Source organism: Antechinus flavipes, chromosome 1, assembly GCF_016432865.1.
Source record: "Antechinus flavipes isolate AdamAnt ecotype Samford, QLD, Australia chromosome 1, AdamAnt_v2, whole genome shotgun sequence".
Taxonomy (NCBI): Eukaryota; Metazoa; Chordata; class Mammalia; order Dasyuromorphia; family Dasyuridae; genus Antechinus; species Antechinus flavipes.
The window spans coordinates 660,470,230-660,483,523 of record NC_067398.1 but is presented as its reverse complement, the minus strand read 5'-3'; the positions used below and the strand labels follow the sequence as shown (position 1 = coordinate 660,483,523).

General features: G+C 34.4%; 1 protein-coding gene across 2 annotated transcripts in view; it reads left to right on the top strand.

The window, feature by feature from the left end:
- The window catches only part of UHRF1 (ubiquitin like with PHD and ring finger domains 1), a 42,184-nt gene extending 30,445 nt beyond the window's left edge, over positions 1-11,739 (top strand). For both annotated transcript variants that reach the window (XM_051971834.1, XM_051971835.1), the window contains 6 exons: positions 901-1,063; positions 1,203-1,340; positions 4,946-5,069; positions 5,158-5,315; positions 8,052-8,150; positions 10,282-11,739. In XM_051971834.1, coding sequence (XP_051827794.1) covers positions 901-1,063; positions 1,203-1,340; positions 4,946-5,069; positions 5,158-5,315; positions 8,052-8,150; positions 10,282-10,428 — 829 coding nt within the window. In that variant the 3' untranslated portion in view covers positions 10,429-11,739. The remainder of the gene's footprint in view (positions 1-900; positions 1,064-1,202; positions 1,341-4,945; positions 5,070-5,157; positions 5,316-8,051; positions 8,151-10,281) is intronic.
- Positions 11,740-13,294: the final 1,555 nt, after the last annotated feature.

Below are 13,294 nucleotides of genomic sequence, written 5' to 3'. Positions count from 1 at the left end.
AGTTCTCTATATATTTGAGAAGTGAGGCCTTTGTCAGAGAAATTTGCTATACAAAATTTCCTCTAATTTTCTGCTTTTCTTCTAGTTTTGGCTACAATGGTTTTGTTTCTACAAAAGCTTTTTAATTTAATGTAATAAAAATTACCCATTTCATATCCTGTGCTGTTCTTTTTACTTGTTTGGTCATAATTTCTTCCTGTATCCATAATTTTGACAGGTAAACTATTATGTGCTTCCCTAATTTGCTTACCCATTTTGATCTTTTCTTGGTATATGATGTGAGACATTATTTTCTACCTTGTTCCTGCCAATGCTTTCCATTTTTCCCAGTTTTTGTCAAATAGTATATTCTTGTCCCCAAAAACTTGGATCTTTAGATTTATCAAACATTAGATTACTGTAGTCATTTACTACATTTACTATTGTGTGCTTAAACTAGTCCACTGATCCAACATTTCTATTTCTTAAATATTACCAGATTGTTTTGATTACTACTACTTTGTAATCTAGATTGAGATTAGGTATGGCTAGGCTACTTTCCTTCACAATTTGATTTACTTGACCCTTTGTTCTAACAGATTAATTTTGTTACTATTTTTTCTAACTTTATAAAATAATATTTTGGTAGTTTTATTGGTATAGCATCAAATAAGTAAATTAGTTTAGGTTGAATTATCATTTTTATTGTATTGACTTAGTCTACCCAAAAGCTTATTAATTCTAATTCCTTTTTTTAGGGGTAGCTAGAGACTTGCATTTTCAGTGTATGAAATAAACTCAGGGTTTTTTTCATTCTTCTTGCCTTCTTCACCTTCTACATATGGTATGTGTGTTTTTTGCATGTCTCTGTCTCGTTTTAGACTATTACTTCCTAATATTTTCTACCCTGTGATCTCTTAGAGCTCTGGCTTTGAACTGCAGTGCTCCTATCAATGATCGAGGTGGAGCTGAAGCCAAGGACTGGCGAGCTGGGAAGCCAGTCAGAGTGGTGAGAAACGTTAAAGGAGGGAAACACAGTAAATATGCCCCAGCTGAAGGGAATCGATATGATGGCATATATAAGGTAACTTCTGGTGTGAGTTTTTCCCTCTTTAGTGTTAAAAGTATTTTTTTTTCTCTATGCTGATTGGGCGAGAGTTTTTTTTCTTACTCATTTTGTTTAGTTTCATATTAATTTATATTTAATTTCCAACCCTTTCCAGGTAGTGAAGTATTGGCCTGAAAAAGGAAAATCTGGTTTCCTTGTGTGGCGTTACCTCCTCAGGAGGGATGATGATGAACCTGGTCCATGGACAAGGGAAGGGAAAGACAGGATGAAGAAACTTGGCTTAACAATGCAGGTAAGGTCAAGACAAGAACTGTGTTGGATTATATTGTAATGGCAGATATCTTTGTGGAGGGTGGGCTAGAAATTGCTAATTATATCCTCAAAACCAATTATCCTTGACTAAGAAACACTGCCTGCCTTGTTCTTCCAGGTTAGTCTTTTGACTATATGCCTTTTATATATAGGATAAGTTTGCTAATGTCTTATGGGAGATTAAATTCAGGATGGTAAACACTTATTTTACACTTTTAAATTTTTAACTGACTTTTTTTGTTTTTATATCACCTTTATTTCCAAATATAGTCTTCTTCCCCTCTCAACGGAACCATTGCTTATATAACAAAGATTATAAAAAGCAAAGGTAGAGAAAAACAGTTGAGCAAAAACCAACCTAAATATCCAACAAATCTGGTACAATGGACAGTATTCTATATCCATAGTTTTTCTGCAAAGTTCTGCAAAGATGAGAATGAACTATGTTTTTCTCTCTTTGAGCATTATCATTATAGTTATCTAATTTCATGTTGTTGGTTGTTTTTCTCCTGCCTTCCCCCCCTCCCTCCCCAAAAAAAATATTGTTGTATTTGGTGTATATTGTTTTCCTGGTTTGGCTTTGTTAAGTAATGTATACTCTTGTAGGTGCTAGAGATAAGGATAAAGTGTTCCCATAAGAAATTTTCAATCTAATGGAAAAGGTAAAACATGAAAACTGGTAGTTAAGTTGGAGTGATAAATTCAAATGAGAAATCTAGATAAAGTGTTATAAGAAATCTGGGTAGAAGTTTAAGATTTTCATCAAGGAGATTAGGCAAGACTTCCTTGAAGAAGTGGCCTTTGAATTGGTCCTTGAAGGACAAGTGAGATTATAGTATTCAGAGGTAATGGAGGGAGAAAGCTACATTTAAGAGAAGCATGGGCCAAAAGGTGCTTATAGAAATGCATGAGAAGGGTCATCCTGTGAGATAGGGCCATAGGAAAGGTTTGTACTGGATTGTATAGGACTTTGAAAGCTGGATTTCAAGACCTCGGTTGATGAATAATTACTCTTGAAAACTTCTGAACTGCATTGGGAAATGCATTTTGTGAGACAAGTTGAGAATTGTTCAAATTTACTCTGAGACTGGTGTGTGGGATGGACTGGATTACTCCACTTGTTACTTTTGTAGTAATTGCTGTCCAAAGAAGATGTAGAATAGCCACTTGTTTATTTATAGGAAGGTTTAGGGTTCAAGTCCTGACTTTAATATAATTCATACAACTGAGATCAGCAAAACAGAGATACTAATAATTTCTGCTGTTGCTATGGTGCTATTGCTATAGTGTTATAGTGGTTTTTAAAAAACTTTGCTCATGATCTTATAAAATAGGTTATCCAAATATAAGTCCCATTGCTCTATAAGTGAGGAAACAAATTTAGTTGTAAGGTAAGTGATTTGTCATAGTCACAATAGACATTCAGGCTTGTGTTCCAAGTCCTATGTGCTGGCTTAATAGCTATGGAACTGTGCGGATCACTTCATTATTTTTCTAAGCCTCCTTTTCTTCAGCTATAAATTTTTAGAGGTTTAGAGAATCAAATCATTGCAAACCTTAAAATGCATATAAAAGTTAACTCATAATTGTTATCAGCCGCTAGGTTTTCTTTTTTTCTTTTGGGATTGCTGTTGGTTTTTAGATTTGAGGTCATGTCTTTTTTTGTGTTAGATGCTTATATATTCCCCCCTTCTCTGATTGCAGGAGCACAAAACATCAACTGTCTTAGGACGCCATTGGTAGTTGTATTTCCAATGCTTCTGTTACTGGGAAATTTGAAACAGGAAATACAGAGCCAGAGGACTACTAATTAATCCCTTTTTTGTTTGGGTTGTATTGTTTTTGTATTTAATTGATGTGTTCAGGTATAGTGTATAGTTCTTTATATTCAAGACTAATTTGGAGTTTTTTATTTCTTCAAACAGTACCAAAAACTAATTGGGCATGGAGTGGCAAGAGGAATCCTGGATTCATTTATTACTTTTTATAGGACGAAAATAGTCTAACATTCCTACTTTTCTGAGATTCTAAATCTCACTTGGCTTTACTTAATGATAATAGCTTACATTTATAGATTGTGTTTTAAAATTTGCTAATATATTATATGATTTGGTTTTCACAGGGAGGTAGATGCTGATAGTATCCCTGTTTGACAGATAAGGGCAGGGTGAGAGTTGAAATAACTTGTCCAGGGTCACATTGCTAGATGATGAATGAAGCAGTGTTTGAATTTAGATCTTCCTGATTTTTAACCTAGCACACTAGACGGGGATTCTATCACTCTGGCTGCCTCTCTGATACTAATCAAAGAGCTTCTTCTGTTATGGCAAGTCAGTTTATAGTGAATTGATTGGTGTGGGACTATTTAAAGAGTCAATATAAATTGACCCTACATTCTTGAGATCATAAAGAGTTGTCCTTTTATTATAATTTTGGCACAATAGAAGATTTTAGGTTGTGAAAAACTGAAATCAAAATCCAAATCCAAAAGACTTATTAGAAGTAAAAGTGTTCAAATCCTGGTGGAAGATTTTTTTTCAAGATTTTGTTTTCTTTCATGTTTTCATAGAATCAGGAAATTAAAAGAGTTAAGATTTTAGAATTCATTTAACTTTACCCCTTCCCCTCCAAATTCATGCAGAAATCTTTTCTTTGGCTTTATGCATTTTTCACATCATGAAAGAATGATGTATATGTTTTAGTAAAACACTGTGATTCATTTCCACAAATATTTCTTAAAGACCAACTGTGTACATAGCATTGCTCTGGGTGTTATCAAAGAAATGAAAGATATCTTTGCCATTAGGGCCATCAAAAGGGGGCATTCACCCTTCAGTTAACAAGCTAAGGAGGAATATTTGCCAAAAAAGACTATATTATTGAGAACTTACACAGAGCAAGTGGTAGTCAGAAAAAGCAATACCAGGATATTCTTGGGGTTTTTAAAGAGCTTTGGGATTGATTATGAGAGATAGGAAACACTGCCACAGAACCACCCAGCATGGTGTGCTCTCATCAGAGAAGGTGCTGTTATCTGTGAGCACAACAGAATTAAAATAGCTCAAAAGAAATGTGAGGTGCAAAAAGTCTTTCCCAGATATTCACATGGACCATTTGTGTCTGACCTGAGGTAGAGCATATTCTGAACTTGTATTGGTCTGACCAGCCAGTTGGACACACCATAATTCAAGTTTAACATGATGATGTCATTTCTCCAAGAATGAAGGACAACAACCAGTTAAGTAAGATTACCCATAATATCTGATTTCATACCAAAGTGAATATTGGCTGCATCTTACCTTAGGAGTTAGAAGACTTTAGAATGGAGCCAGAATCTTGAGAATAAGCAAGAAGGGCTATTTGAGGAGAGATAATTAGCAAATGAAAAAAGCCTAGAGGCTATGATATGTCTGGAGTTATTGGGGAACAGGCAGGAGATGGTACTAACTCTAGGAGAGCATTTGTGTTGGCCAACAGTACGAGAAGAGTTCACTTGGTAAGTAACTCAAGATCGTAAAGATCTTGGAAACTATGAGTGATAGAAAGTTGGTATATTTTTCATTTGACTTTGTTTCTATCTTTCAGTATCCTGAAGGATATTTGGAAGCAGTTGCTAACAAAGAGAAGGAAAAAGAAAATAATAAGAGTGATGATGAGGAATTGACATCCCCAAGAAAAGGAAAAGGGAAAAGGAAAAGGAAGTCAACAGGTTGGTATTTGAGCAGCATTGCACCTTCTGCAGCTTTACTTCAAGGTTATTAAATTCTCTTGGGATGACCAGGTGTTCTTTCTTTTAGGCGGCAGGGAGACCTTTCTGGCCTCTCTTAGTACAGTGTCCAAGAAAACTAAAGTGGAGCCATACAAGCTCACCTCCCAGCAGAAGACTCTCATTAAGAATGATGAATCCAATGAAAAACTGTGGAACGAAGTATTGGGTGCACTGAAGGATGGGCCGGTAAGCATGGAGATTTTATTTTCAGCCTTCTTTGCATAAGGGCATTTGTTAAAGGGTCTGAATCAACCAGGAATGTGGTGTCTAACCCTGAATTCTAAAACCTTGTGCCAAAGACATATAAGTTGTAGGAGCCATCACATAAGAAAGATTTGGCTTTAGGGTCTGGAACAGTGTTTCTGTCATTTGAGAACATGGAGATTCAGGTGGAGGCTCAGAAAGTTGTAGATCAAAGGTGTTTCTCTCCCTATCTCCCTTCCTTCCTTTCTTTCCTCCTTCCTTCCTCCCTCTCTTTCTCACTCTCTCCTTCCCTTCTTTCTATTACTTATAAAGATAGTCTTTTGGGGATGGTAGATATTTTGATTTTTTTATCAGTGTTCGATATCTATGAAACCACAGATCTTTTTGAAGCATTGAATAATTTATTTTTAAGAGAAATTTTGAAATGGTTATTAATGTGTAAAACACATTGAACATGAAAACCTTTCCTTTCAGATACAACTACAGTGACTGTAGTATATACAAATGTAATGTTTTGGAGCTGAATGTATCAGATGGTGTCTTAACTTAATTCTGTTATCAGGAATTTCATTTCTCCAAAAAAGCTATTTTATGTAAGCATCAGACTAGGATGACACTTTAGTGGCTTCCTAGGTATCATCACTTCAGGGGGATTTTCTGAGAAAGCTAGATGATTTTTTTGTTATTAAATGTGATGTTTTTGGTCACCATTGTTTCCCAGTGACTTTACTCTATTCCACACATAGAACTCTAAGAATAATGAAGTATAGTAAAGCAAAACACACTTATTACATAAACTGTGGCTGACAGTATGTGTCTTTTTCCCAGATCCAAAATCTGCTCTCTCTACCAAAGAGGGTGACATATTCCATTATTACCCCGGCATATCAAGTTCATTACTGCAATGATCAGAATTTTGATGTTCACTTGGTCATTGTATAAATTATTTTTCTTGGTTCTATTTACTTTGATCCATGTCAGTTCTAACAAATCTTTGTAAATTTCTCAGAATATTTCATTTGTATATCATTTGTCATTTCTTCTAGTTGTGGTAAGTAAAACTCTATAATAATAGCTATTATTATATAATGTGTTAAGATTTGCAGTGTTTTATGTATATGTTATCTTACTTTATTCTCACAACAGCCCTGGAAAGTATATGCTAATATCTCTATTTCAGAGTAGAAAACAGGCAGAGAGTGCTTGATTTACTTGCTCAGGAGAAACACATAATTATAGTCAGTCAAATCCTGGCCCCTTGTCCACTCTGTCAGTGGTATCAAACTCCAGTAGAAAAGGGGCCACTAAACTGATCTTTGTCAGCTGCATATTGATTTAGAAAACCATGTATTAACATTATCTGTATGTTATTTTTGTTTATTTTATTAACTATTTACCAATTACTGAGTAATAATACCATTGGCAAGGCATGATTGAGTCCTCTGCACTGTGCTGCCTAATGACCCTGAACATACCAGTTTGTTCAGCTGTTTCCTATTCAGTGGGCATGTATTGTCACTATGTTTCCAGTTCATAGTTGCCAGAAAAAATGTTGCAATAAATATTTTGCATATATGGGACCTTTTCTTTTGTCCTTGACCTCCTTGGGTGGGATTGGTTAAAGTATAAAGTATAATCTGGTATAGTTCCAAATTATTTTCCAGAATAGTTTAAATAACTAATCAACTAAAAGTGCATTAATGTTTATCTTCCTTCCCATAAAACCATATGCAATCTTTACTATTTTTGCTTTTATAATTTTTGTCAATTTAATGGACAGCTGAAATCTCGAGTTGTTTTCATTTGTATTTCTCCTATTAATATTGGGATATTCATAAAATTGATAATAGTGTGCATTTAAAAAAATACTGCTTATTTATAACCTTTGACCACTTACTTATTGCATAATGGTAGATTTTTCTCAAAAAGCTGAAGCTGAAGAATATTTTTTCTTTTGGATAAGGTATTATCTTAGTAGAGGGCCCTTCTTGATGGGGTTCAGTTCTGGTGTGGTCTTTTGATAATAATCCAGTCTGGAAGGTTTTTACCCAGTTAAGAATATGTGCAAAGCTCTGAATTGTGAAATTCTCTCTATGACTTAATTTTACTGGTATTCTGAGCTTGGATACTTCAATGTTAAATACACACTTATTCCTTTGAATTTTTTTTCTAACTGCCTAAAATTATTTCACATATGAACTCATTAGGAAGAAGTGCTAGGATAGCAATTTAATTATTGTGGGGCTAACTTTCTGTGGGACCTAGAGCATGTGTATGATAACTAGTCTTAAGTTTTCTGATTTTGTATTTGCTGAGGCCATCTGATTTCATGGTAAAAGCCCTGGGCTTGGAGCTAGATTTGAACTGAGTCTCTACTTTATCACTTTTACTAGCTTTATGACTCTGGACAAGTAATTGTCCCTTTCCAAACCTACATTTCTCAATGTGCAAATTGAGAATCATAATTCTCGTACTATCATCTCATAGTGCTGTTGTGAGGAAAACACTTTGCAAGCCTTACTGTTGTAGAGAAAGGTGAATTGCCAGTTTGTCCTTGAATCACAAAGCCTGAGTACTAAGGAACATTTTACTTTAACTTAGGATTCAGAAGTGGAAAGGACCTTAAATGTGTTATTTAGGCATGCTCTGGAGGATTGTGTTTTTTATATAGGGTCAATCTCATTGGTGACTTCACACTGTCTTTTATCTTAATTATAGAAATTTCTAAATAAAGTGGAAGAAACATTCCTGTGTATTTGCTGTCAAGAGGTTGTGTTTCGGCCAATTACCACTGTGTGTCAGCATAATGTTTGCAAGGTAAGTATTGTTGGTCAGTCCTGTGCTGTTTGAGATTCATGTTGTATCTTTGTGGGAGATAATGCTGAATGACCTAGAAACAAACTGATGACGATCTCAGTGGATCCACCGTTTCTCTTATCACTATGTGTCCTCTTGTCTTTTTGGGAGCATTTGTAGTCTTAAACTTACTCCCTTTATATAGCCAGGACATTAGATTTTTGTATATAGTATTCTTTAGTGTTTTATATTAATATTTGTTCAGGTAATTGCCAGTGAGACATCATAAAAAAAAACCACTGCCCTCTTGGTGATATGTGTTCTAGTGCTAATTCTTTCAATGGTAATCTGTGACCTGGGGAAAGGGACTGAAATCTCTTGACTTTATTTGCAAAATGAAGAGATAAGATCATATCTAATGTACAAGTCTGAAATTCTGTTCTCTTTTAATTCTCATATTTTAGCCAAACTTTGCTATGCTATGTTCTTCCATATACACACAGTTTTTTCTGCTTTCTGTATCTGGAATACAGAATGTTCTCTCCAACACTATTGAAATTCTACTTGTCAGAAATCCAGCTCAAATACCACCTCATCTTTTAAACTTTCTGTGATCTGTTCCAGGGGTAAATGATCTTTCCTTTCTTGAACTTCTCATAGCACTTTATTTGTGTCTATCTTAGGTCCTTATTGCCTTCTAGCTTACAATTGGTGTGTATGTGTTGGAGTACTCACTTTGAGAGCAGGCCCCATCTTAATCTTTTACTATCTCCCTCAGGACCTAGCACAATTTTCTGCACACAGTGAACATTTTAATTAGTATTTCTTTAGTTGAGTTTGTGTGGCATAGCATGTATCAAACAGTACAAAGGCAGAAATGCTATCCCCTCTTCCATGAACTCTGCAAATTTTAGCGCATATTCTTTTATCACTCAGGCCATTCTTATTCTCTCTGACCAGTCATCAGGAACATCAGTTGTATCTCCCTGACCCCAGTTCTCTTCCACTTAACTTGTTACCAAGAAATTTTGCAGAGCTCCTCCTGGGAAGAAGAATTAGGCCTTATTATTAAAACAGGCAAAATGATGCCCATGAAGTAAAGAACAGAACTCTTATGGCATTTCTTTATGTGAACTTTGTATTGGTTATGGTTATTTATGATTAAAAGATGAAATAACTAGCCAATTTTTATAGGAAAGATGGAACAATAGTCCTGTGGACAAGCAGTCATATTTTAAATCTTGATTAATTGTATTCTTGATTAATGGATATATTATATCCAATGATTAGTGGGTTTTTCTAAAAAAACTAAAATTTTTAAAAAAGCACTTAATGGTCAATTCCATTATTTTCAATAATGGTAGGAGGTAACTATTCTATCGCATATGTATTAATTATTCAGTTGAATCCTGACTCCACTATTTGCTCTGCATATGATCTTGGGAAAGTTATTTAACCTCCTGTATTTTATTTTCTTGATTTGTCAAAAGAGAAATTTGGAGTAGAGTACATTTAAGATTCCTTCTAGCTCTTGAATTCAATGTAAATGCCTGGACATTTTTTCTTAGAACAATGTTTTGTATTATTTAGGTCCAAGACAGCATATTTATGTAAATATTTGGAGATTAAAAAGCAGCCCCAAAAGCTCCCCAAACCCAACTTGATTAGATGGAAATGCCATTTCAATTATAAAGGAATTTGTTAAGAGCATTTTAATGGCCTTGACCTTTTGTAATCTAGTAAAAATGAAGGGACTGTTCCTTGTTGTTCCTTCCAGCTCTTCCAATCACACTATGATCCTCTGAACTCATAACAATTTATTACCAGTATCTTTCATATTAGATCTTGATTTGTAGAAATGCCCCACTTAGGAATCCAGCCTTTGGAAATAAAGTGAAAGCCAGCAGTCTGAATGGTCCTAACAAAGTCCACTGGTAACTTGATATTTTTCCATAATTACTAGTAAAGAATTGATAGAGATAATAAAGGTAGCAAGGACTAATCACTCCTAGTGACTTGGAATTGAATTCTCTGTATAGGTTGTAGCTAGCTTAAAAAGTGAGACCTAAGTCAGAGTCATAGCATAGCATGGGTTATCAAGGTTTTACATTTGGGGGCTGTTTTACTAAAATCCTTCAAATTTTGATTGCAGGATTGTTTGGACCGATCCTTCCGAGCCGAGGTGTACAGTTGCCCAGCTTGTCGGTATGATCTGGGTAAATCTTATGCTATGCAAGTGAATCAGCCACTGCAAACCATCCTCAGTCAGCTCTTTCCAGGATACGGCAATGGGCGGTGATTCTGTCAAGCACTTCTTTTTTACTTTGATGATAAAACTTGGCAGTGGGTTTTCCAGTAGACTTAATTTAAACACATTAGCTTCACCTTTTCCCTAAAAAAAGATTTGTCTTCCCCACCATTTTTAAAAGTCTATAAACTTTGAGGGATTTATTTTATATGTGTTGTGGCTTTTTTAAAAAAAATGTTGAATACTGCATTTTTTTTTTTTTAAACCTGCAGTTTATCAGCATAAATTTTCTTACTTTTAGTAAAGGCTGCTAATGAACCTGACATTGAGTTCTTAAAAGTTCTCTCTTATGTAGAATGTGGCTCGGTTGCTAGAACAATCTTTATAAAGTCTGTGGATTTGGCCTCAGAGGTAGAAATATGCTCAACTCTTTGGCAATATTTTGATGTTCAAATTCTCTAAGATGGTTCCTGGTGTTTTTGGACCTCTTGCTTAGATGATTGAGAAGTTGTTTTTAGAAAAAAAAATCTTACTTAAAATTGGTTAAGCTCTTTTTCAAGGACATTCTCTACCACTTTACTTTTATGTTTAAAATAAATATAAAAAAGCTCTCAGCCTGCATTTAACTAAGTGCTCGGGGCAGTACAGAATGCTACCTCAGCTGGACACTTCTTTTACCAAGGGAACTGGTTGTTCAGCCAGATGCTGTCTCTGATCCAGAATGCCATTGTGGAGCATACTAGAGCCATTCTTAAGTGCCTTTGGTCCGTTTCTAAAAGACTGGGTTCTTTTTAGCACTGAAATGTTGAAATTGCCAACCAGATTATATTTCTTCCTTTGAAAATGGAACACTGTAGCCAAACGTCATTAGTATGGCATTGCAAACCTTGAAACTCTTTTCTTTGCTAGGGTGCATTTTGGTAAGATTAATTTCCTTTATCATTATTTTCAAATGCATATCCATTTCAAAATGGAGAATTATATAAGTGAGGAAGTTTTTCTTTTTAAAGACACTTTTCCAAATGAAATTTTTTTCAGTTACTGTATATGAACCAAGAAAGATAACTTAGTTTTAGGGGGTTTTTGTTTTTGTGAATGGATTTTCAGTTTTTTTGACAGTACCAATGTTTGCAGTTTAATACCTCAATGTAACAGGGATATTTTAACTTGCTTAACTGCAGACAGACTGGATTGATATATATATATATATTTTTTGTGTAAAACTCTTTCCTTATGGTAGAATATTAATAAAATAGGATTAAAAACAATGAAACATTGTGTAGGCTTTTTCTAAAAAAGTTCAGATGTTTTTTGTACATGTGCAGATTTTAAGTTCTCAAAATAAATGCGTTTAAAGATGAATGTGTGTTTTGTTATTCTTTATAGAATATTGTCTGGGAAAAAAACTCAAGTTTTCTAACATGGTTATCTTAAATTTTAAAAGTGAATAGATACATTATTGGGGTTAGATACATTTAGGATCTTGTGAAGATTTCTGAACAGCCTGTGGTGCTAGACTCAGCCTGTTTTTCTATGTGATTTATAAGAATCTGATATTCATTCAACATGAATCTATCCAACTTCCATTTCCATAGCACTTGTAAGGAAACCTCCCAACACACTTTTATATTAGGTAATGAATGTGTTATGATAGGTTCAGAGCTGGAATGACTCTCGGAAGCCAGTTAGTTTCTAGCCCAACTCAATTTTACTTATGAATTGAGATATTTCCTCGTTATTTCTCTAATCTAAACTAATACTTCTCCAACTATCATTTTGCCTTCTGTTGATTCAGTTGAAATTTTGAGAATTTGTTAGCTCTGTGTCATAATCAGGACTTGAACCCAACCTCCTTTTCTTACTGCATGTTGTATTCTACTATGCTTCCTCATTCTATAGGGATATTAACTTTTTTCAGAGCTTCAATAAATTGCAAATATTCAGTGAAAAAAGTATTTATCAAAGTCCATTTAAATGTAATGCTTTTAAGGTGGATTTTGAATTCATCCTTATAAATCCATTGTGGACTTGGTCTAATTTGTAGAGTGAACCCTGGTTAAGGAGTTTGAGATCTTAATGCCTTTATTTGCAATCCTTACAAAAAGTCCAACCAGAAAGATTGAGCTGTTGATTAAGCTGATTGTACAGATAAAGAAACTGAGACTTTGAGGGGCAGCAATTAGCTTTGAAAGCATGGAGATATGAGGCAGAGCATGATCATTTGGATTTGGGCATGTTCAAAGGCAGATACATAAGACTAAGTTAGAAACAATATCATTGTGAAGATATTTGTAATTTACCAAAACCTCATGTCATACATATGCCAAAGACCAACCCAGGGTAAATAACAATTTTGGATCGATGTATAATAATGTTAATTTTTTTTTTAAACTTTCTGTCAGGGGGAATTAGTTTTAAAGAAAAATATAAGATACCCCAAGAAATGTTATATTAACAGATAAAAAATTTAAAGAGAAAGGCAGTGTTTCTGCAGTACATTTTAAATATCTTTATGCCATTTCTTTTCCCTTTATACCTTTTATTTACAGAAAAGTGTAGTCACTAAAAAGAATGGCAATTTAAAGCAATTTTTAAAAAATTTGAAATGCTTATATGCCAGTTGGTTTAATTTTTGTACTTCAGTTGGGAATATCTTCCAGAATGTAGTGTAAGGAAATGTCTTAGGAAACCTGAAAATGAAAATTCTGTATACTTGGAAAATTGATAATACAAAATGTATTCCTTTGAAGCTGTATCTTTTTTTTTTTTTTTAAACTTTCCCTTTTGCCACTGTTTTTCAATAGCAATGGGCCTTGAGGTTGGACACTCATATTTCTGGTATCCAATATAGAATAAGCCCTCAAGCCTTTAACAGACAAAAAATACAGAGCTTGGAATCAAGAAATCTTGGTCACTT